Below are 25,623 nucleotides of genomic sequence, written 5' to 3' on the forward strand. Positions count from 1 at the left end.
AGGTAGCATATGCCCATTAAGTTAACATATTAAATGAGCTGTAGGCTTTTTCCTCCATGTATGTGGCACCATTACTAATAATTAATCTCTCTGAACATTCAACATTGAGGAAAAGCAAACTGATGAAACACCACCTTTGCATTCATAGGGATCCAGATAAGGTTCAACTGCTTTTGATTTTGCATCATTACAATGTGGATTTACTTACTGGTTGGTAGTCCACTCAATAGTTGGTCTTGTGTAAGAGTATTTTTAATATACTAGGAGTAAAAGACAACATCATTGGGATGGAATGTAATTAGCCCAATTCACATGGAAAGTAATTATATTAGCTAGTTACTGTTGGTGCAATCGTTCAAAAATATTTAATTGTTTATGGAATAAATGTCAAGCTGAGTTATTCATAGTTGCATAGTCTCCAGGAGGCATTCTCAAAGGATCTCCTATAATCCCACTTGCCCAAAGGGCCAGCATTGCGTTATTATTCCTTTTTGCAGGGTATGGGTTGGATAGAAATTACTGTGATATACAAAACTACGGGAGAAAGAAAATGAAAGAAACATGTTATCTAAAAACATCACATCAAAATAACAGTCAGTGAAGACGTGGAATAATCTCTTTGGGGGATAATAAGCACAATCTTTTTTTTTATAAGATCAGAAATTATTTAACTGCTTTTTTAAAAAAGCCCATCCTCCCAAGGGGCTCTGAAAAGGTTATTGCAGCCATATATGGCAGACATTGTGGACATCCTTACAGTAATGGTCGTGGTGAGAATTATTAATCACTCCAATGGATATTCTTTCCTATTTTTAACAATATTTGAACAGAACACATATTCTGTAAATCACAGGCAGTTGTAGAAGGGATGAGACAGAACCTAAAATAAATTAAACAGCAAAACACTGAAATTCTTTCCATAATGAAGAGCTGATTTCCTCATTTTACTGCTTATTTTCTTATGCAAGGTATTTTAGAGATTAGTATGGTGTCTGAGATTGTTACAGACCTGAGACTGTACTGGGTTGTTTTGTACATACCATGGTAACAATCCCAGCGATGCTGCCCTATCAGGCATGCATTGGCTCTGAGAAATGGGTTCTGGCTTGGTAGACAATGTTATGGTCTACATTTGCAACTGCATGCTTGCCAATGTTTTGCAATGTGGTGATACCACTAGCTGCCTCAATTGTACAGTAAAATAGTTATGATGAGCTAGAAATGCTACTGTTTCTAAGGCTCAAAATGTCGCTTACCAAGGAAACTGGGGCCTAAGTGTAGCGCTCAAGCTCCACAAAGACTCCTCAAACTGTGTGGTGCATGTTATTGCCTTAAAGCTTGTTAGACTGATTTCTGAATATATAATGCAAGATATATTGGATTTTTATAAAGGATGCAATGAGTTTCTAAGAAAGCTGCTTCTACAAGTCATAATGAAAGAGTGTAGGGGGAGCAAGAGTAGTCTGATTCAACAAGACAAGCCCGGGGGAGCCCTGTCAACTTTTGCATCTGGGCATCTTAGGCAGAAGCCTATCGCCAGGATGGTGGTGTCCCTGTGCATTCATCTGAAATAGGCTTTGCTTTTTGCTGGAGTTTATCTTTTACTAGAAACCAGTTGCCATAGTACATTGGCTTTACTGTAGACCTCAGGAGAAGTAACACGTACGGCCTGAATCTTCACACATTTACTTGGAAATCAGTCCCACTGAGTTCAATGAGACTTACTCCAAAGTAAATGCTCGTAGGATTGTAGCCCAAGTACTGTATACAAATGGAATAGAAAATAAATGTGAATGCATGTATGAATGAGTTGGATGGGTTTAAATATTATTTAATTATTTTATTTAAGTCATTTATATAATTTTAATCATTTTGCATTTCTAATATAACATATGCATATTTTTATCTAGATTATAAGGAAGGAAAACTAGTTCTAGCATTAGCATAAAGAATGTAGAACTAGTAGTAAACACTGATATGTCAGCTAAGGAATATTATGTTCCTAAATGTTTTTCAACATTCAGTGTTGTGAAAGTCATGCTGTGATGTGAACCAGGTGAACATGGACCCCATTAGTGAAGTATAGTTTTCTGGATCTCACTTAATAGGAAAACTGAGGGCTGTATCCAACACTGCAAAAGTGGCATTCTGCTTATACAACAAGACTTTGCCTTCTTCTCCTCTCCCTGAACACTCCCAAAATCTACTCCAGCGGGTCCTCCAACTGAATAGGGAAGGAGAGGAAATTCCATTGCACAAAGAGATTTTTTGAGCAAATGTAACAGCAGCATTGGATACAACTCATAGTTTTCACAGTGCCTATGTTAGACATCTGTGATTGATCAATAGCAGTTTTTTAAAAAAGGAGATGGCAGACAGGTTCGTTTAAGGGAAGCCAGTTAATGTGGAAGAATTAGAAATTTGAAATAGGATTGCAAAATAGCCATAACTTGTTTCATAATTTTCTTAATCACATGTTTCATGGAAATCTCAGCCCAATTTATGAGGCTCTATATATGCTGGGAAACCCTGTGTTCAGAAAAGAATAATAAGGGTATTAAATATTTTAGCTAGCGTTCCATGTGTAAATTATTGCTACATTTCAACATTTTATAAAAGCTTTGCAATTTTTAGAGGATGGTATGTTTTTCATCATCCCTGCCTCTCCTCTGCCCTTTTTTGCAATAGAACTGTCAGTTTCTTTTGCTGATAAGTTAGGAAAATATAGAGTCTGGATTCACGGAACACAGATCTGAACGAAATCACATAAAGGTGCCTAGTATAACCCTTTGTGTAAGTATGGGACCATTCACCCTTTAATATTCTTCCCCCCTCAACCATGGCGATATCTGGAATTCAGAACGCAGCCTCTGCTGAGGAAATAGTTTCGGATGGCCAAAGCCAGTTGGCCAGGCATTTTGGCTGTAGGGAAATTCCTTTCTTTCTTAAATGCAGTCCCTTTTTATAGTTCCTAAATGAGCAATGCTCATCTGCCAAATCCTTTCTATTGTTTGTTGTGTACAGTGAACAAATGAAGCTACCTAACAGAGAATCAGGCCTTTGGTAATATCAAAGCTACCTAATATTGAGTGAGGTTAGTACCATCTAAGCTGTCTGCAGTTTCTTTCTATAATTTCAAGATGGAGGTCTCTCCCAGCTCTGCTATCTGGGATTTTTTAAACAGAGATATCAGGAATACCTGGAGCCAGATATTTGCAAAAGTTGTTCTGTATCACAAAAATATGGCTCCTTCCATTTGCTACAATGAGCATCAACTAATTTTTTTTAAAAAATGTGAAACATTTACTTCTTTCTCAATGAATCTCCTCCTTTAGGTATCTAATTTGTACGATATTTATACACATATTTGATGTGTACTGTAGATCCAGTTAGGTTAATTTATATCCCACTTTTCTAATGCTGAAAGTGGCTTACAATGAAAACCAACAAAAATACAAAATAAAAGCACTAAAATTACATATTCAATGTGAGAATATAAAGAATAACAATACATTCCAGCTGCTGCTCCACTTGCTGTTTCTAGAAGAGCAGAGTTTCTGGGGCTCTGACTTGGACCCGCTGAAGGATCACCTCAAAAGGTTGTTTTCCCTTTGGCAGCTGCTATAGTAGTACTATTGGACTATAACTGGTTTCATAGACTTCGTGGGATGCAAGATGGACTATAGAGTCAACGATACGCAGACACAAAATACAAACCAAACCAAAACCAGCTATGGGTAGAATTGGAATTGATCGACAGTGAATACAGTTCTGTGTAAATTGGTTATATACTTACATGCGCTACTATGATTATGTCTTTCCCCCCGTTTTTTCTAGATATGGTTATATAGAAGACAAAATTGTAATTCCTCGACAAACCCCTTATCATCTGTGTGCAGCAAATAACACTGGGATTTACATTCTTATGTCAAATATATCGGACAAATACGATGCCTATTGCTTCAATGCATCAGGTATGTTTTGGTTTGGTTACATGCTCCCTCATAGATGACTGAACACATGCTAAGAAACAGGGTTTGTTCTGCAATCCTGCATGGTGACTTAACAAGTTGAACTTGCTCAGCCAGCCATATATTGTGGCCTGACAGGTGCTTCAAAGCAGTCCCCAGTAGGTAACAAAAGTAGCATGCAAGTTAGGAATGCAAAAATGTTCCTTGTGTGCTTTTATTTATTATTTATTTATTTATTATATTTCTATACCGCCCAATAGCCGTAGCTCTCTGGGCGGTGCACAACATAAAAACATCCAATATACAAGTAAAAACACATATCAACAACTTAAAAACAATATACCAAAAATAGTAGAACATAATTAAACATATAAACAACTACAACACAAGCCTAAAAATATTAAAAACGTATTAAATCAGTTAAAAGTATTAAGATGTTAAGGTGTTAAGTAATTAAAATTACTAAAATATTAAGAGTGTCAGTGCAAATGTAGGTGTTACATATGGTGTACTTTTACATATGGTGTACTTACCTGCAGCTGCTGTCATCCCCTCCCCATTGATTTTGTTCTAGATATCAGAAGCAAGTTTCAGCTAGGACAAAGGCACTTTTTTGGGAAAGTCAAGAGCAGGAAGAGTTCAGTGCCCTCGGCCGTCTGCTCTTTTTGCTGTAAAAGAGAGCACCCTACCCTTTGTTTAATAGACTAGCCTCAATGAATGCCTCTGTCATCATCATATTCAATTTGGCTAATAAAGTCTGATGGATTTAGGCATCTGGGGCAGAATCCCACAGTGTCCTGAGAAAGAAACAGTTCTGTTGGAGTCCAAATTGGGTTGATGTGTCCAAGGAATATTACATGCGGCTGAACAATCAGAGTCCCCCATCCCCCAAAATTAAGTTTACATATAATGCTGCCTTAAAAACCAGGAAGGGTCCAACTACAAAATTCTTGTGCTTGTAGAACAGGAAGGTGTTAATGCTTCCAATAGACACAAAGGATGCAGATGGAAGTCATGCAAATTTTAAAATGCTCTCAACTTTTTCAAGATTTATGTTTTGTGTTCTCTACATTTATTTAGATTATTTTAGGCATTATGCTGCTTAAACATTTGCATTTCTAAGCAGAGTACATAAAATAAACCATACAGAAAATAAAATAATAAAAATTTATCATAAAACCAAACACTACCTTAAAATGCCCTCTAGAACAAAAAAGCCTTAGTTATGCACCTGAAGTTCAGCAAGGGCGGGGTACCTGTCCAATCTCAGTTGGGAGGGAGTTCCACAGGCGTGGGCCCATAGCACTAAATGCACTAATTATGCATCCTAGCCTTTAAAAGTACAGAACATTATGTCTGCACCTATATTGGAATTGCTTTTTAAGATGTTTTTAAGGCTTTTTAAAAAAAAGATGTTTTTAAAGATGATTTAATATATTTTAAAGTCTGTTTTTAAGGTGTTTTAGAGCTCTTTTAGTGTTTTGTTTGCCGCCCTGAGCTCCTTCTGGGAGGAAGGGCAGGATATAAATTTAGTAAATAAATAAATAAATAAAAATCCAAATTCAGGGTCCTAAACCTACAATGCTGTTACATTGAGATGGCTGAGTTTTCAGTTGAAACCTGGTGCATAGCCACAGATTTATTGACAGTTCTGGTTTGCTTTATTGCTATTTACAGAATTAACCAGAGAATGTTTTTAGATGTTTTGTTTTTAAGCTGTTTTATAGATTTTTTAGTATTTTATCACCTGCTTGATGCCCTGGGATCTTTTTGGGAGAAAAGGCGGAATATAATTTTAATAAATAAATACATAATGTGTCCGCCGGGTTTCCGCTGCGCACAGCAGCCGAGGGTGGGCAGGCGGGGAGGGGGTGTGGCAGTCATTTACCGGGAGTCCTTGGTTTTTGCCAGATCTCCTCTCCATAGGACCAAGTTTGTTGACTGCATGTACTGGAGGTTGGGCCCGAAGGGCAGTTTAGGGATCCTGCTAGTGTACCGCCCACCCCGCTGCACAGCAGACTCCCTGGCCGAGGTGCTGGAGGTGGTCTCGGCTGTACGGGCGTTGTCCCCAGAATTGTTAGTGCTGGGTGACTTCAACGTGCATGCCGGGACCACTCTCACTGGAGCCCCTCGGGATTTCCTGGAAACCATGGCTTCCTGGGAACTGCACCTCAGTAATACTGGGCCCACCCATGTAGCCGGTCATGCTGTCGACCTTGTGTTTGTCCTGGGAGAGGAGAAAAGTGCTCTGAAGTTGGGAGTGGTTCTTTCCACTCCTGTGTCATGGTCAGATCACCATCTGGTAAACATGGACTTCACGCTGCCACACCCTCTCCGCAGGGGTGATGGACCTATTAGAATGGTCCGCCCCAGGCGCCTGATGGATCCTGATGGATTCCTGACTGCGCTAGGGGAACTGGAACCTGCTGAAGGTTGCCCGGTTGAAACCCTGGTGATAGAGTGGAATGGAAAGATCACCAGGGCGTTAGACCGGGTGGCTCCAAAACGTCCTCTCCCCCTGAATAGAACTCAGTTAGCACCGTGGTATACACCACGGCTGCGTATTCTGAGACAGGAGGTAAGACGACTAGAACGCCGGTGGCGGAAATCCCGCTCCGAAGGTGTCCGGACACAAGTTAGAGCAGCAGTAACTGCCTACCAAGTGGCAATAAGGACAGAAAAGAAGGCTTTCTTTACTGCCTCTATTGCGTCTGCAGAGTGCTGTCCCAGGAGGTTGTTCCAAGTGGTCCGAAGCCTGGTCGGTCCAGTTGCTCAGGAACCCGTGGAACAGTCAAAAGCCTCCTGTAACACTTTGGCTAAGCACTTTGCTGATAAAATCGAACACATACGGAGCTCGATCCCGTGCGCCGTGGATACAGTGAATGAATCGGAGTTGACCGGTTGCATGCCGGTATGCTGGGATCATTTTCAGCCTCTCTCTTCTGAGGATGTGGACAAGGTGCTCTCGACTGTAAGGCCTACCACCTGTCTAACTGACCCTTGCCCATCGTGGCTCATCATGAGATGCAGAGAGAAGTTGGGTGAGGGGATCAAGGCGGTGGTAAACGCATCCTTGAAAGAGGGTGTGATGCCATCAGCCCTCAAGGAGGCAATTGTAAAGCCCATCTTAAAGAAGCCCTCCTTGGATCCCCAAGTTTTTAATAACTTTCGCCCAATTTCGAATTTACCATTCTTGGGCAAGGTCATTGAGCGAGTGGTGGCCAATCAGTTGTCGACACACTTGGATGAAACGGATTACTTAGATCCATACCAATCGGGCTTCAGGACTGGTCACGGAACTGAAACAGCCTTGGTCGCTCTGGTAGATGATATGAGGAGGGCATTAGATAGGGGAGAATTTACCTTCCTTGTCCTCCTCGATCTCTCAGCGGCTTTTGATACTGTCGACCACAGTATCCTTTTATATCGCCTAGAGGGATTGGGAATAGGAGGCACTGTATTACGGTGGTTCCGCTCCTTTCTCTCTGATAGGTACCAACAGGTGGCATTGGGGGAGGAGGTTTCAGACCCTTGGCCTCTCAATTGTGGTGTGCCACAGGGTTCTATCCTCTCTCCCATGCTATTTAACATCTATATGAAGCCGCTGGGGGCAATCATCAGGAGATTTGGGCTGCAGTGTCACCAATATGCGGATGACACTCAGCTCTATCTCTCATTTAAATCTTCACCAGAGTTGGCTGTGGAGACCGTGTCCAAGTGCCTGTAGTCCGTGAGTGGATGGATGGGAAGGAATAGGCTGAAACTGAACCCCGACAAGACCGAGGTACTGCTCGTGGGGGACAAGAGAAGGTTGGGAACCGTTGACCTGAAGTTCAATGGGGTGAGTTTACCCCTAAAGGACCAGGTCCGCAGCCTCGGGGTTGTACTTGATTCCAAGCTGTCCATGGAGGCTCAGATTTCGGCTGTGAGCCGGGCAGCTTGGTACCAACTACACCTTATATGTAGGCTGCAACCCTACCTTCCTGTTCATCAGCTCCCACTGGTAGTACATGCCCTGGTCACCTCTCAATTAGATTACTGTAATGCGCTCTACGTGGGGTTACCCTTGAAAACAGTCCGGAAACTACAACTTATTCAAAATGCGGCGGCTCGATTACTCACAAACAGTCGTCGCTGGGACCACATCACGCCAGTGTTGTTCGATCTACACTGGCTTCCAGTTGTTTTCCGGGCCCAATTCAAGGTGTTGGTTTTAACCTTTAAATCCCTACACGGTCTCGGCCCAGTTTATCTAAAGGAGCGCCTACAACGCCACCAATCATGCCGCCTGACAAGATCGGCCACACAAGGCCTTCTCTCAGTCCCGCCAACCAAAGCAGCTAGGTTGGCGGGCACTAGAGAGAAGGCCTTTTCAGTGGCGGCCCCCACCCTCTGGAACTCCCTCCCACAAGATCTTCGGCACATCTCTTCCCTGAATATGTTCCGCAAGGCCTTAAAGACCTGGCTTTTTCAGCAGGCTTTCGGGACTTCTGGGGAGGCTTAATATTCTTCTGTTTTAAATGCCTCCTATTATGTATTGTTTGCTCTTATAATTTATATATTTCACTGTATTTTTATATTGTATTCTGCCATATTTATTGTATGTACGTCGCCTAGAGTGGCCACTGGCCAGATAGGCGACACATAAATTAAATTTATTATTAATTTATTTTGGTTTCATCCCCCTTGTAGAAACAAGGCTGAAGGTTTGTGACCCAGTGACAAAATTATACTCCGTTTGGCCAGATGAAGATAGCCAAATAGGTAAGACCTGAATTTCATGCATTTCATGTTGAGTTATATTTTATAGACTTTTGCAAACCTTTAACGTGTCATATGAAAACACTAAAGAAAATGTGTGTAAAGTCCTTTATACATTTTAGAGTAGAATAACCTAGTTCAGATATTAGTATAATCCACTACAACTGGATGATATAATCCCCTACCTAATTTTGAAACCATTCATTTTCTATTTATCTACCAGAATTAGGCTTTATAAGGTCATTCTGAGCTGATTATGAACCACCTATGTTGCTATTAAATTAAATAAGAGAGACCCCACAATAAAATATTGTGTGTATAGGTGTTTCTGCCCTTTGGTTTTTCCACTGACTATATTTCTTGGCTTAGAGCCTTTGAAGTTCATATTGTACCTTGATACCCATATCCTTTTGGTACATTACAAGAAGCATAAGTGTAGTGTGCATTGCTAGCTTGATGGATGTTTCTTTCAACATGCAAGACCTTAATTGAATTGGGGACACATCATCAGCTGGAATAAGTCACTCTACTGGATATTTTATCAAATACACACTAATTATACTGTCAATAACATGACGACAGTGTTATTCAGGAGACACAATAAGTGTTTTTTAGTATCTAAAGAACTGTCAAACCTGTCTCTCAAAAGCAGTAAAGATTAGAAAGAAATAGTTTCAAGTAGTAGCGAAGCACATTTAGACTGGTTATTGTACAATGAATAAAACAACTGGAAAATTAAGAAATATATACATCTTTCTCTGGACTTTCCTAAGTGGGCACCTATCATGGATAGTTTGACCCTAGCAAAGTGTGTCCAAATGGATTTTACTATGTGTTCCATCTACCCCAGTGATTTTCTGAGCCATCTAGAAAAATCAAGCATCAAAGGGAGCTATGCACACACAGGGCCTTCTGGATTGTGCTCTATTGGAATATCCTTTACTTTCCTACAGAGAAGTGCCACAGTACATTCCACAGTTCAGAGAACAAAAGAGTTCCTGCAAGTACAGAATGCCTTAAATGCATAACAGTTGAATGGAAGGATTTATTAAGGAGTGAAGACTTACATAGTGTGCATGCAACCACTTTGTACATAAGTTACGTGTAGCATTCTAAGAAGTGACCAGGAAAATACTACAGTTTGTTTTCTTGTATGAATGATTACATGGAAAGATTCTCCTCCTCATTTGGCAGCATCTTAAAAGCAACTGACATTAGTCCAGTTTGGGCATAATGCTAACCATAGTTTAGGGCTATGAAAACAAGCATTAGGCTTTCACACTCTCCCTTTTCCTCTTCTCTGTCATGTCCATGAAAAGGAGATTAGAATCAACCACTGCTTCTTTAACTGCGGTTTATCATTAAGGCTGAAAAAAAAATAAACTGTGGTAGCCTAAACTATAGGTTTTTTAAAAACAAGCCAACATCAAATCATGGCTTATGATCCTGGCTTGCTTTTTAAAAAGCATAGTTTAAACTAACCAGAGTCCCCAGCTCAAATGTAACAATAAACCCTGGGAATAGGATGCTTCTAGTTGCTTCCTTGCAATCATGTCTGTACTGATTAAAACGTGGTTTCAACTAGGCCCCTAAGTAGTTTTATGCACATGGTCCATGGTAACATTACCACTTGGGAATAGCTGTTATTATTATTATTATTAGGCATTTATATATCGCTTAATCATTAGAATGGATGGAGGAGAAATTTGATTCAGTTCATGTTTAAAGCCAAATCTATCAAATTTGCACTTCCAAAACTAGATGAAAACTGAAACACAGCCATTCTTTGAAATTTGCACTTACCTGAATTTTGTGATACAGATCTCAATATTTACAAAAGTGCATATATTAGGGGAAAATGCCCATAAACTGATTAGTGAAAATAACATACAAAATACTTTATACTAGGAAAATTGTTTACTAAACTTGGTACATTAGTCAAAACTGCATACAAAAAATGTGTTTTTTAGGAGAAATTTGCACTAAAATGCTGAAGAATTTTCATGAGGATTTTTCTTTTAAAAAAATTGCAAACAGATGGAGAAATGTGGAAAACTGACCTTAAGAATGGAAAAATGACTGAGAGAACTGAAACAGAGAGATCCTTCCATCCTTAATTATTAACATTTATAAGTTGTCTCACTGCAGTACATAACCATCCAGCTGGAGTTGTTGTTGTTGTTGTTATTTGATTTATATCCCACCCTTCCTCTCAGCAGGAGTCCAGGGCGGCAAACAAAAGCACTAAAAACACTTTAACCATTATAAAAACAGACTTTAAAATACATTAAAACAAAACATCTTTAAAAACATTTTTTTTAAAAAGCTGTTCATGTAATCAACCCGAGAACTATATAAAATACTTTTCTTCCTCTTTGCCACAGAAATTTTCAATGCTGATGGATCACGTTATATTGAGGGACAGAAATTCACAGAACGGCCACCAGTTACTGATGATGACACTGGTGTGGGCAGTGGTTCTGCAAATGACAGAGGAACGACAGATCCCAGTATCATCAGACCTGGTATCTCTTCACATTATCCTCATCCTGCAGGTATAACTGGGATTTACCATTTAACTAATGATGTGACAAAGTAGCAACTGTCAATGAGGATAATTTTCTTCTGCATTAATTTACCATAAACATAACGAGATCTTATGTTTAATGAGACCAATGGTCCATCTGAGTCAGTGCTGATGAATTCCAGAAGAGTGCCCTTGTTAGTTTATTGTAGCAAAAACTAGGAAGAGTTCTTATGGTGTGTGTGTTTTTTGTTTAACTATTTCTTGTTTTCACCTATTGTTGTCCTCCAATGGCAACAGTTTTTGAGGGTGTAAGGAAGAGGTCTTCCCAAGCTACTTGAAATTACTTAAAGGTAGATGCCAGAGGTCTTGTAAATACAATGCATTTTCTTTCAACTGACCTATGGCTTTTCTATAATATATCAGATATATATTCAGTGAAAAATATTCATAAATTCTCCAAACAACTAATCCACCCTCAAAAGTAGATGCATTATCAAAATTATGGCAATGTGGATACATTTTTTCTTCCATCTGCAAAACTCAGTTCACACACAAAAAACCCATCCTCATACTTGCCATTTTATATTTCCTGTCCTACCTGTTCTATTTGTTTTTCTTCTCTTGAGTCAGGTAATTTTTAAGCTGCCTAAAATCTTACTTGATTTTCTTATCCAAAATATTCCAAAAAAGGGACCAACTGTGGTGTAAAATATTTTTGGTGAAAGGATAAGTTTGTGAAATTGATTTATTTACCAATAACTGCCCCTTTGAGTGTTTCATATATTTTGCTCTTACATAGCTGTCTAAAAATGAGCAGCTTGTGCAATTAGCACAAATATAACAAAGAAAATGAAGTCTGAAGTTGTCGTCTTTCAGTAAATTAAAATTAAGACTAGCCACAGTTTGTCCAGCACACAAGAGGCAGTGATGGCCACTAACTTAGATGGATTTAAAAGAGGATTAGACAGATTCATGGAGCAAAAGGCTATCAGTGGCTACTAGCCATGATAGCTGTGCTGTGCCTTGAATACCAGTTGCTGGAAACCACAGGAGGGGAGAATCCTCTTTGCACTCAGCTCATGTTTGTGGGTTTCCTATGGGCAAGTGGTTGGCCACTATGAGAACAAAATGCTGGACTAGATGGGGCATTGGTCTGATCCAGCAGGCTCTTCTTATGTTCTTGTGTTTAGGTTCAGACATAATACTAAACAGAGTGTTGTAAACTGCCCAGAGAGCTTCGGCTATGGGGCGGTATACAAACGCAATAAATAAATAAATAACTACAGTTAAATAAAAATGGAAGCAAAAGCTTCCAGTCACCCCATTGTGGGCATGTCAGAGGGATCACACAAACCTGTGGCTTACCCAGGCTCATTCAGGCGAGACTCGCCCATAGTTTAGAGTTACATCTGAATGACACTCCACAGGTTCTGAAAGTTGAGGTGGAAGTTAAGCTGTGGAAAAGAGAGAATGGAAGGTCAATGTCAGAAAAATTGACATCTTATTTTGTAGCACTTTGTCTTAGTATACACAGACAGACACACATGCAATAACTGCACATCACACTCTACAAATGATATGCATGCTTTTCCTACACAAAAGTACAGTTCGCTTAGGGAAAATGCTACATCTAAAGCAGCTCCAGTAAAATAATGAAATATACAAACTTGTTGTAAGAATTAATAATGAAGACATTGTGGGTGGTAGGTCACTCATTATCCCATTATGCGGCTCATTTATCTGCTATTTCACAGATGATGTTGCTTCAACATTTACCTCGAACCATTTTGATGAAGAAGATGAATATAGAACTTATGGTCCAGGGATACATGATGATCATAATGAAAGAGATCATTCCAAAGACCAACATCCTGAAAGTACTAGTAAGTGTAATCAGTGTTATTGGCCATTTTTATGTAAACTTTACTGTGTTTTTTTAAAGCATCTGGCAGATACTTTGTGGTTATGAATCATATGTCTAATGTTCAATATCCTTCAAGGTTGTGTTTCTGGAATTATTAGGCAAGAAGTAATATCCGGTGTGTGTTATAAATTGACCCTTTAATAAGGATCAATTTATACAATCTCCCTGTTGTGTAGTTATTTATATTGTAGTAGTGAGCTCATGGTCAGTGTTCTTTATCGTATCTGGTGTGGCATGTCTGATTGGCCCATAGGCATGATATGTCTCCCTCAAAAAAGGGAGTAATTGATTTCATTAGGATATCTGCTGATTGCATACACGTTCTACATAGAGTGGTAGGCTGTGCATGTGCCTGAAGTCCACTCCATGAAACAATCCTATGTAGAATGTAAATACCTGCCCAAACTAGTCTCTATAGACTATACTTAAAGGTATGGTTAGTTAAACTATTATATTCATTTTCCCAATGTGCTGTTGTGTCAGATGTCCAGGTGTCAGCATGTACTTTTGCAGAGCAGTTATCTGAAAAGAAATAACTAGGATTTTCAGAGAGCTTTCTTTGTGCAATACATTTTTTCCTTTTGATACATAGTGCATGAGTACTGTATGTGGTTTTAATATGTTTCTTGGTGCCAGTTAAGGCCATTCATTAAAGTCATGCTATACATCCAGTCTAAACAGTGTATTGAAGGGATGACATAATGGTGCTTGAGCATCCTTTTTTCTCTGATGGGCAGTACAGAAAAAGTCAAAATATTCATTTAAAATCTTAAGGATTGTTTTATGGCTGTTTGTGTGAATTAGAAGAAGTCTGATTTTCTCTGGCCATTGTCATCTCTCAGAGAGGCTCAGTTTGAGATTTTGTGATCTAGGCGCTCCTGATGGGATTTTAAAATTTTGCTTTCATCTTGGGTTTCTTTATATGCAATGTTTTTGTGTCTGTTGAAAAATATATATGAATTCTTAGAACCAGAGCCAAGGAGATTTTAATATTCCTCCAAATAACAATTTTTATACTAATTGTTGCTAAGGTGTCATTTTCCTTTATTTATATAGTCATTTTTATACATAAAAGTTGGCCAACACCTGCCATTTAAATGGGCTTTTTTGATCTCTTATTGAAATATGTTTATGTTTAGCTCCTGAATGATGTGGTTGATGCATCAACTTTCTCAATAAGTCTGTTTAGGGTTACTTTTGGACTTCTTGAAAAGTAATAGTTATACATCAGCATGGAGAATATTCTCTGTATTATATCAGTAGAAATCTTTTTATGGTCTCACACAATAGATATATTAGCTATATTTTGTTTCTTAAAATAATGCTAGTATGTTTTTTTCTGACATAACTCCTGATGTTGATGAAGATGTACAATTTGCATTGGAATATCATCTGGTGGTCACTTTTCTTCATGTGACAATGTATAACATGGAGAAAGGTTCCACTAAGAGCTGATCCTCCTGAAGCAGGGGAAGCGTATAAAGTTGCTGGAAGGAATGTTAGGGACATGTGAAATATGTGTTCTTTTCATACATATTTGCCTTCTTACATGCAAAAGCAAAAAGTGCATCTGAATTACTGGTTCCACACAGTATGTGCATTATTATTCACAATTGCACAATTAAATTTTCACTTTTAAAACATAGGCAGCAGTACAGATTTGAATCACTTTTGCACATCACATGTTTAGTTGGCTTTACTAGAAAGTGTGTGCAATTTACGCCATAGCTCTTTCTTTTCACAGATCCAGCAATAATAGTTGCAGATCTGCCACCTCTTTGGCATTGTAACCTGCATACAGCAGATTTGTGGGATTGGGTATGGAGCAGAAAATTGTGAATATGACTGCATTTTTAATTTTGATCTCAGCTTTTCTGCTTCAAGGGTGTTCTAAGGAATTTGTAACCTGGACCTGTTCCTTATATACAGTCAACAAACCAATTTCTTGATTTTATAAATGGATAATTAAAGCTACTTTAAAATTGCTGCAGGTATTTGATCTACAGTTTAGTTTTTTGTTTATTTTACAATTGTTTATGTTGCATATTATCACTGGGACACCATCTGTAAAATAAATATCTAATTGTTTTAAGTTATTCTGAATTTTGAGGCTGAATAAAACAGTGGTCTTTTCTCTGCAGTTGTGCTCTGTCCCTAGATCAAGGGTCATCCTGATCCTGTTGATCTGTGCTTGAGGCACTGGTGCAATCAGGGCTTGGGTCTTCCTCTGAGCTGCATCATGCTTTTGATGCACCCCTGTTGTTTCTGGGTGTGTTTGTATTTTTAATACTTGGGTGTTATACTACAATCTCTCCTGCTTAAGATTTCCCTTTGACAATTGTCTTTTTGCTAATTACCTAAATTTTAACGAAGCACTGAATACATTCCGTTTATTATTTAAAGTATGTATTTGTACCAAACATTTTTCCACCATTATCTTTTACACTAGGCTTTGATTAGCCTCCAACAGATGAAACCTTAAGTTTGGGAAAGTTAATTGTTAATACTGCTATGCTTATGTTGCTTTTTAGGGAATGAACAGATCTGAATTCTAGTAAGACTTCATTAAGCAGATGGCCATCTCTCAGGGATACTGTAGTTGCAGCCTGCATTGAGCAGGGGATTGGACTAAATTATCTCCAAGACCCCTTCCAACTCTGTGTGCTTCTATAAACCTCAGAGTTTATTACTGCTTGTCAGATAATAATGGGTATTGCCAAGAGGGAGACAATCCAAGAAAACCATCAATGTTTCAGTCTGTGTACAGAATAAATTCCATTTCTTGTGCATGTTTTAGCTGAAAACTAAGAATTATCATTCTTAGAATAAACATGACAGCAACAAGCTGTCATTTTGGAAAAAATATGTGATGGAGTTTCCAACATTAACTTTTCCATAGTCACTCTCATGTTTTCCATTGTGCTGAAATGGAACGATGCCATTTTATTTCTTTTTTCATCAATGAGATCTTCTCATTGATCTCTTCTTCTTCTCAAAGGCTTCTTCTCTTTGGATTGCTGCTGCTTTCCCTCTTATCATTGAGAACACTCTCCATCAGGTTTACATCTCCGCATCTTACAGTGATGTAAATGAATGGATGAGGAAATGATAGTGCTATTCTCTTTCTCTGCACTGCCACAAGGAAAAGACCAAGGCTTGCCACTGGAACAGAAGTAAACTGTGGAAAATCTCTAGCAAGTAGCTCATTGAACCATCCTCATAGCTGAAGAGAAAAAATGATATTGCGGGCCCAATTGTGAACTTCCAGCTCAAGAGCACTAAATTCCTGTTTTGTTTTTCCAATTATGGATAAATACACAAATGTATTTTTGATAAAAATGAAATTTTTTATAATCCTTTAACTTCATCATGACAGATTTAGACTTGCATAAGAAGCAAGAAGATTCAGCACAAGAACACAACACACCTGGATTTGAAGGGGATAAGTATGATAGAAAGGTTCAGCTTTCTCCTAGTATCAGTAAGCATAATTCTTTTTTACTGGGGAAATGGCCTTGAGATATTTTCTGGGTGTGACAACTTACTTATGCTTACTTATTTGCCCTACATACATTCAGCCTTCATATCTTTATGCACTCGCATTGTTCATACCATTTAACATGTTATTCCTGCTTCTTTCCCCTCTGTTGGTGTTTCTTTATACATTTTCCTTATTTTGAGATATTGCCAAACTCAGGATTATTTGGCTGTGTTGATTTTTTTTTTTAAATCCCAACATTAATGCCATTCAAGAACACAGGATGTGATCCTTCATTCTCCACTAAGAGAAAGTTCTGGTGAGGAAAGACAAAGGTTGTGGTACAGCATATATCCAACATGTTATTTACTCTGCCATCATTACAGCTGGTGAAGTGTCAAATAATGGTAAATATCCTGAAAAAACTACTCAAGATCAGCAAATTCCTGATTTCCCGTTATGGTGGCATTCTGAAGAGCACAAAGAAGTGTACAATGCAACCTCCAGCAAGGGTCAATGCCTTACAAACATTTTAATCAGTCCCTTTTCCCTTCTGTTGTTTGATACGTTTGGGCAAGAAACTGGTGTTGCCAGTCTTCTTTTGCTTGCTGTGACTGAAACACTCGAACAAGCATTTCATCCGCCTCTAGCATGGTAAATGTGCTTGCACACTGGTACCATGAGCTGAGACAGTCATGTGACTGCTAATGGCTTGCAGAACACTGTGCAAATTGACTGCATGTCTTTGTATTTTTAGCACTTGTACCATTATGCAGAAAAACGAATCATCACGTTATACCGCATGCCCCATGAGTAGCCACATGAAGACTGGCAGTATACAGCATTTGCTACACTGGACAGTTGCCATGCTGGAATTGGTCATGTGGGTTGGCATAGCAGGTCCATTGTTATTGTCTGGCTATAGCCCATTATAGCAAACTCCTCTGACCAGTAAGGTATTGAATGCCTAAGCTTCTCACAGGTGCCTTTGAAAAAGGTATACTAACGGCGCAGTTATTTTCCACAGGTAGCCTGCCATCAGTTTGGGCTTTACTGCCATCTAGCGTCCGAAGGCAAGAATCCACTCGAGTTAAAACCTGGGCCTCGAGCCCCTCCCACTCCATTCCATTCTTGCCTTCGTCCAAAGAACTTGGATCTTTTACAGCGTAGCTAAGTGTCTCTTTTTTCTGATATTTGCTGTCCCTTTGTATTTTCCCCCTCCCCCTTTTTTGGTTTTGGGAGTGTGTGGGATTTTTGTGTTTGCTTTTTCCCTTTCGGGAGCTCTTTGCTTACTTTTTACCTTTTATTTTTTACTTTCATTTTTGGTTACAGCGCTGCTGTTTCCTCTTTGTTTGGGGACGCGCGGCTGCGGTCCCGTTTAGCAGCTGCGGCTGCTCCTCTCCTCTCCGGGGGATCTGCGGCTGCGGTTCCCCCCCCCGGGGCAATTTCGCTCGGCGTAGGGTAGCTCGCGGCTGCGGCTCCCTCCTTCGCCTCTCTTCCCCGCCGGCTCCTGGGCAGTGTTTTTACCCTCCTTTCAGGACCCAGCAGCTCTTTTTCTCTGGTTGGGCTGCTTCTCCTGGCCTCTGGGTCTTTTAAGCGATGTTTTTTGTTCCCTCCTCGCCGCCGCGGTTCCTCCGGCGGCGCATAGCCACGCAGACGCTGTTTTCTCGGCCCTAGCCGGCAGCGTTCTCTTCCGGCGGCCAGTTAACCCTTGCAGGGAGTTTTTTCTAGGAGGTCTGCTTCCCAGTCCTCCATGTGTTGTTTGCCTTTTGACTTTTTGTTTCTTGATTATTTCTTTCTTCATTTTACAGCTGTTTTTTCTCTCCAGTGTTTTTTATAACGTTGCAACACCCGCTACAGCGGAGAGCCCTACATTTTGAGCGAGCTGTGTTTTTTATGATACCACGCCTTTTCCATTGTGTGTGTGTATCCATTTAAGTGCACCCAAATTTGTTACACGCAATTTCTTCTGTGATATTGAGTCTTTGTGCACATTGGTGGTACCGCACCTTCCCCATTGTGTGCGTGTATTTAGCCTTGGCCCACGCTGCATTTTGTCAAAGGCAATCTTTTCCTGGCAGTGTATTGTAGCGGTCTTGCACCTTCCCCACTGTGTGCGTGTACTTAGCTTGTGGCCAATATTGCAGCCTAACCTATTTTTTGTGGCTCCCCGACTGATCAGGGTGATATTCTCCTGTGGGATTGTTCCCATTTCCCCCATTTTTTGCAGTGCCATAGTGAACAAGTCTTTTTCTCTTGGCAGCTGGCACTCCATTGCACAGCCTTCCTCTCATCGCCTCACAGCATACGAGTGTTACTGCACCTTCCCCATTGTGTGCGTGTATCTAGACTCCACCATGGCAGACCAGCAGCCGCAGGGGGCGCAATCCGCGGGGCCAAGTCACCAGTGCATCGCCTTACCTCAGCGCAAGCCTGCTAAGCACAGACACTCCAAGGCTTTAGCCAAAACTAAGCATTTATCTGACCATGGCGCTTCCAAGAGGGCACATTATGTTTCAACTCTGCCTTTGGAGAAGTCTGCACAGGATACAGTACCTACACTCTTTCAATCCCCCTCTGGGTCATCAGAGGATGAATTTGAAGGCTTCCCCAGTCAGACTCCATGTTCCGAGGTTCCTCTGCTTCCTCCGACTCCTCCAATGCTGTCTTCTCTGCCTACACAAGAGCATTCTGTGCCCTCTGCTCCTCCTTTAGGGCTACAGTTGACTCCGGAATTTCTGTTACAGCTGCGAGAGGTACTAGGGTGTCTCTCCCAAGCCCAACCTCAGCCACAAGCACAGTTGTCGCCCCAGCCTGGAGTTTCACGGCAGTCCACTTCTGCACGTCAACAGGGATACTATGATGATGTCCCTCCCTCCTCGCCTAATCCATTTGATGTTTCTAGGGGCAGACTTGGCGGCGACCCTCCAGAGATGCATGAATACTTACCTTTCCTGCAGGCTGATCCTGATGAGTGGAGTGGAGAATCTGATCCAGATGAAGACTTCTCCTACCACCTCATCGACTCGGCTGATTATCCCCCACTCTCACGAAGGGTAATGGACACCCTTGGCATTCAACCTGCTCAAACGCAACCTTCCGCCCCCCCAGTTAAGGGCGCTAGAGTTCTAAAGTCTCCCAGATCTGTGGATCATTTTATCCCTGTGCCAGATCCCATTAACAAACTGGCCAGGGAAGAATGGGCCCGTCCCTTGCGCCCACGTCGCTTCTCTCCGTTGGCCAACAAGCTGTACCCATTGGCCCCGGACTTTATGTCTTTCCTGAACGTCCCTGGGGTGGACCAGCCAATCTCCGATCTCGTTTCTTGATCCCTCCTTCCTAAAGAAGGAGAATTGCAGCTCAAAGACCCATCCGAGAGGCGGCTTGACTTCGTACGTCGCAAAAACCACGAGGCATGTGCCTACTCCATCAGAGCCTCCGCTGCCGCCTCCATCTTCTCACACGCATCCATGATGTGGCTCGATGACTTGTTGGACGATCCTAATCCTAACCCAGCCAAGTTGCGTAAAAGCCTACTCAAATTGCATAAGGCTGCTGCCTTCGTGGCTGATGCCACTTTGGACGCGACCCACCAAGGAGCATGGGCCCTTGCTGCCGAGATAGTCGCTAGACGAACCCTATGGCTACGACATTGGGATGCCAATGCGGCTGCCAGAACTAACCTGTCCATGGCACCATACGCAGGCTCTATGCTTTTTGGTGACGATGCTCTGAAAGCTGTCCTGGTTGACCCCAAGGACAATCGAAAACCTACCTTGGCCACAGTCAGAAGGGATGACCGCAGACCTTTTCGGCGATTTACTCCCTACCTTTCCTTCCAGCCCTTTCGCGAGGCGCGGCCTGGTGGGCGGGGACGAGTCGCCAGGTCCACAGACTTTCGCCCCTCCAGGGCACCCTGGCCCAGACAATGTTTCCAGGGCAGATCCCAATACCAAAGCAGGTAAGCCTCCTCCTCTTCTTATGGCAGGGGAGCCCGTCAGCATTGGCAGTTCTGATGCCATCCCCGTAGGCGGCAGACTGTCCTTTTACGCAAGTTCCTGGCTGGCCCTGACGCACATCTCCTGGGTCAGGGTCATCTTCACCCAGGGTTACAATATAGAATTTTGGTGGAACCCCCCGGACAGAATCTGCCCCTCCCCCATCTCCAAGTCATGCAGGATGCCCTACGTCATCTACTCAGCATAGCCGCTGTAGAGCCAGTACCACCATGCGAAAGGTTCCAAGGCGTCTACTCCGTTCTCTTTGCAGTCCCCAAGCGAGACTCTTCTTGGAGGGCGGTCTTAGACCTCAAGTTTGTCAACCGCTTCATCAAGTGCCGCCGCTTCAAGATGGAGTCCCTGGCCTCAGTTGTGGATGCTCTGCAACAAGGGGACTTCTTAGCATCCATCGACTTGAAGGACGCCTACTTACACATCCCAATCTGCCCGGCTCACAGACGTTTCCTCAGATTTTCTCTCGGCCAACACCGCTTCCAGTACTGCGCCATGCCATTCGGCCTTACATCAGCTCCTCGGGTCTTTACCAAGGTGATGGCCACCATGGTAGCCTTCCTCCGCCTAAAGGGGGTTCATATTTACCCCTACCTGGACGACCTTCTCCGAGCGTGCTCCCGGGACCGGGCCAAAAGACAGCTCCAGTTCACTCTGGATGCCCTCACCTCTCACGGCTGGCTGGTCAATGTCGAGAAGAGTCATCTTTAGCCAACCCAGCGCCTCCTTCACCTAGGAGCCATACTGGACACGTCTCTAGCCATTATCTTCTTGTCTCCAGACCGTATCGCCTCCATCACAGCCATGGCGACCTCTCTGGCTCATCGCTCAAGGGCAGATGTCATGCTCCTGGCATAGATGCTCGGGACACTGGTCTCCACCATTCACATTGTGCTGTGGGCCCGACATCACACGAGACCTTTACAATGGGCCCTCCTACCCTTTCAGGCGGACATTGCCAACTCCCATCACCATGTGATCCTGCTGGCCCCCTCTCTGTGGGTGTCATTCCGCTGGTGGACAGTAGCTGCACACCTCACCAAGGGTACGCCCTTCTGGGAGCCTGTCAGGGTCATCATCACGACAGATACCAGCCTATCAGGCTAGGGAGCACACTGCAATGCCAGCTTTGTCCAGGGAGTGTGGTCCCCAGCAGACCTCACTCACAACATAAACTGGTTGGAGCTCAGGGCGGTTCATCTTGCCCTTCGACATTTCCAGCCACTGTTCTCCCTGCAGCACGTGCTGATCGGAACAGACAATGTTTGTGTAAAATCTCATCTCAACAGCCGGGGGGGACCAGGTCCAGAGCTCTCCAGGCAGAGGCGGCCCAAATCTTCGAGTGGGCCGAAAAACACCTACTATCCATACAGGCGGAACGTCTCAGCGGGCTGCTAAACGTCACCGCCGATTGGCTCAGCAGGCAGCATGTACACCCAGGAGAGTGGAAGCTTCATCCGGCAGTGTTCGACCTGCTCCAGCTCCGGTTTGGCGCTCTCTCAGTGGATCTCTTCACATCACGCCGCAACTGCCAGCTGCCTCGCTTCTTCTTGAGGTACCTAGAGCCAACGGCAGAAGCAGTGGATGCATTGATGGCACCCTGGCCAGGCGGCCTTCTGTATGCCTTTCCCCCGATCTCCTTACTCGGCAAGACACTGATGAAGCTCCGGCACGAGGGGGGCCGGCTTCTCCTGATAGCCCCGTATTGGCGTTGCTGCCCTTGGTTCTCGGATCTTCTCTCTCTGTCAGTCGCGGATCCCTGGACCCTCCCTGTCAGGCCGGACCTTCTTGCTCAGGGACCACTTTGGCATCCGGACCCGGCCTGGCTGAATCTGACGGCCTGGCTTTTGAACGGCGGCAGCTGACCGCTGCGGGACTTCCCCAGGGAGTAGTGAGTACTATTCTAGCATCACGACGACCGTCGACAAATTGCATTTATCGGAGTACGTGGCGCGCATTTTCAAAATGGTACACTTCTAAGGGCTTCCAAGCTTCTCAAGCCACTGTACACCACATTCTCCAGTTCTTATACAGAGGACTGCTTAAGAGACTACGGCTGAACACACTGCGTCGCCATGCTTCCACCATCTCTTCAATTTTATCTGTCTCCTCATCGACCGCCCCCTTGGGCGCTCACCCACTCATCAAACGTTTTTTAAGAGGAGCCGCCTGCCTTGCACCTGCCGTGCGCCACTATTTTCTTTCCTAGAGCCTCTCGAAGGTACTGCATGCCTTACAGCACCCTCCGTTTGAACCTCTTGCCTCAGTGCCTCTCAGACTGTTATCCTTCAAAGTCTTGTTCCTCGTTGCCATTACATCCGCAAGACGGATCTCAGAACTACACGCCTTGTCTTTGGCTCGTCATCTCTGCATTTTTCATAAGGATTCCGTGGTCTTGAGACCAGACCCATCCTTCTGCCCCAAGGTCAACTCCTTATTCCATTGTAGCCAGGACATTGTGCTTCCTTCATTCTGCCCGAAGCCGGTACATCCCCTGGAAAAGGCCTGGCATTCGCTGGATGTTCGGAGAGCCCTCAAACTTTATCTTTCTCGCACCCAGGACATTAGGCAGACAGAATCTCTTTTCGTATCCTTTCACCCTAGGACCTTAGGAAAAAAGGTCTCCAAATCCACATTGTCCTGCTGGCTGCGGGCCTGCATTGCCTTGGCTTATCAGTCCCTTAACCTTCCCGTGCCAGCTAACATCACGGCCCATTCCACTAGATCAGCGGCCACTTCGGCTGCATTTGTATCCAATGCACCACTTGCAGACATATGTAGAGCTGCGGTTTGGTCTACCCCTAATTCTTTTGTGAAGCATTACAAGATCGACCAATATGCTTCTGCTGATGCCTCCTTCAGGAGACGTGTCCTCCAGCATGTCATTTCTGAATAGTAACTGTGTGTAGTCCCTCCCGACTAGGGGGCTGCTTTGGTACATCCCAAACTGATGGCAGGCTACCTGTGGAAAATGGTCCATTGGACTCACCTGAAGGGTGATTTTCACAGGTATGCCTGCCATCACGTCCCTCCCTTGTGGGGGTCTGTGGTTGCTTTGTTCCTCCTTTATAGTATATTAGCTATAAGTTGTTGTGCCTTGCTCTGTTTCCCTCGGTTAAAACCTCTCAGCTTAGGTGGTATGCTCTGTGTTCTCCATGTTCCCATGCCTGTTCTCCATTTTTTCCTTGCTGTTTGGGCTTGCGGCCTCTGTTCCTTTCAGATATGCCACTTCGGACTCGTCGCAAATGAAATGGAGTGGGAGGGGCTCGAGGCCCAGGTTTTAACTCGAGTGCATTCTTGCCTTTGGATGCTAGATGGCAGTAAAGCCCAAACTGATGGCAGGCGTACCTGTGAAAATCACCCTTCAGGTGAGTCCAATGGACCAATCTCACCTTTCCGCTGGGCTGGGGTGAGTTGGATGCCGCAGAGTGCCAACTCCACCGTTAACAGCCCTCTGCTGCGGCGGAGATGTGGCTCTGCCAGCAGCCTGTTGGCACCACTGAGGGTCTGCCATGGAAGGCCAGCTTTCTGGAGGTGTGGCATGGTGGAGCTGCGGGGGGCGGACTTATGTGAGATCCCCTTGGTCCTGATTCCCGAACTCCACCAACTAAAAGGCCGGCGGAGTAAATAATTTTTTAAAATTTCCATTCAGGACTACGGGGAGTGCTTACTTCCTGGGAGGCCTGTTTGCCAGAGCCAGCATTTCCCGGCCAGGTCATGTGCATGGCTCCCGACAGAGCCCATGTTCAGCTGGGCCAGGAGCTCCTGAGCAGGAGGAGGATCCTACGAAGCTTTCTGCTGGCCCCCCTCCACCACTGCCCCTCCGCCAGCTTCTCGGCAGTTGCACCCATGCATCTTTCCCTTTTGATACACAATATGCTAAGCCCTCGTTCTTGTCCTCCACAGCATGCTGCTCAGTCTAAGTACTTATAAAATTATGAATAATTTAAAAATCATTAAAATAGTCAATACTGAGTCCACTGTATAAAAGTTACATATGAAAGAAAAAATTAAAGTAAAACCTTTGTTGTATACACTGGCTTTATCATGTATTGTTCCCATGTAATTGGAGAAGAAATTGTGCTTTCTTCCATTTGCTTTGTCATTATTTTCAATAATTATATTTTAGTCATGCCTTTCTCTTTTCTGCTTCTGTGCCTCTCCTTTTTTAGGCTCCAATTAAAACTTCATAACCATATATTTCTGAGAACTGTCACAAAACCAGCTGACATAAACTCATTATCTTGTCACATATTCACCATTATAATTTCCAATCATATTCGGAATCCAGAAAGGCATTGTTTTGACTTCCTTCATTACTCTAACAATTTTATTCCACTATGATTCCTTAGCCTGGTATTCTTCAAATAATTTTCACATTCACTGCATTTGGATGTAATGCTAAATCGTGGCTTGGTTAGTAGTACATGCATGAAGTGATAGAAACTGCTGTGAATTTTGTGTTTGCTGTCCCCCTCCCCCCAGGTGGCTATGGAAAGGACTTCTGGAGTATACCATTTCATTTTCAAAGAATCCTGCTTAGCATAACACAGTGGTTCCTAAACTTTTTTTTCATATGGGCCACTTGAAAATTACAGAGGGTCTTACCAGACCACTTAATGAGTTTCTACCTGTTGCAGCAATCGTACCATACTGTGCTAGATGCTGTGTGATTTTTAATTGTATTTTTAATTGCTTGTTTTGTTTCTTATGTTGTATTACAATTTGAATTCTTTGGAATTCAAATGGTAATACAATAAAATACAATCTAAGAAATAAAAGAAGTAGTAAAAATTAATAAAAAATCATTTGTAAATACTTAATGCAATGGATGTGCCGAAGCTGACTGTCTTCAATCACAAATCTACAGACATGCTGCCGACCTCCTGAATGAAGCTCATGGGCCACCAGTGGACCACAGTTTGGGAATCTCTGGCATAACATATGACCCA

The 25,623-nt window shown here is 42.7% G+C and overlaps 1 protein-coding gene across 10 annotated transcripts in view; it reads left to right on the forward strand.

Annotated features, from left to right (window-relative positions):
• The window catches only part of CD44 (CD44 molecule (Indian blood group)), a 132,595-nt gene that overhangs the window by 64,767 nt on the left and 42,205 nt on the right, over positions 1-25,623 (forward strand). For 8 of the 10 annotated variants that reach the window (XM_061610760.1, XM_061610768.1, XM_061610766.1 and 5 more), the window contains exons 3-7: positions 3,838-3,974; positions 8,664-8,735; positions 11,117-11,287; positions 13,014-13,142; positions 16,560-16,664. In XM_061610760.1, the coding sequence (XP_061466744.1) occupies positions 3,838-3,974; positions 8,664-8,735; positions 11,117-11,287; positions 13,014-13,142; positions 16,560-16,664 (614 nt within the window). The remainder of the gene's footprint in view (positions 1-3,837; positions 3,975-8,663; positions 8,736-11,116; positions 11,288-13,013; positions 13,143-16,559; positions 16,665-25,623) is intronic. The other 2 variants (XM_061610764.1, XM_061610769.1) reach the window with 1 other exon arrangement.

Source organism: Rhineura floridana, chromosome 2, assembly GCF_030035675.1.
Source record: "Rhineura floridana isolate rRhiFlo1 chromosome 2, rRhiFlo1.hap2, whole genome shotgun sequence".
Taxonomy (NCBI): Eukaryota; Metazoa; Chordata; class Lepidosauria; order Squamata; family Rhineuridae; genus Rhineura; species Rhineura floridana.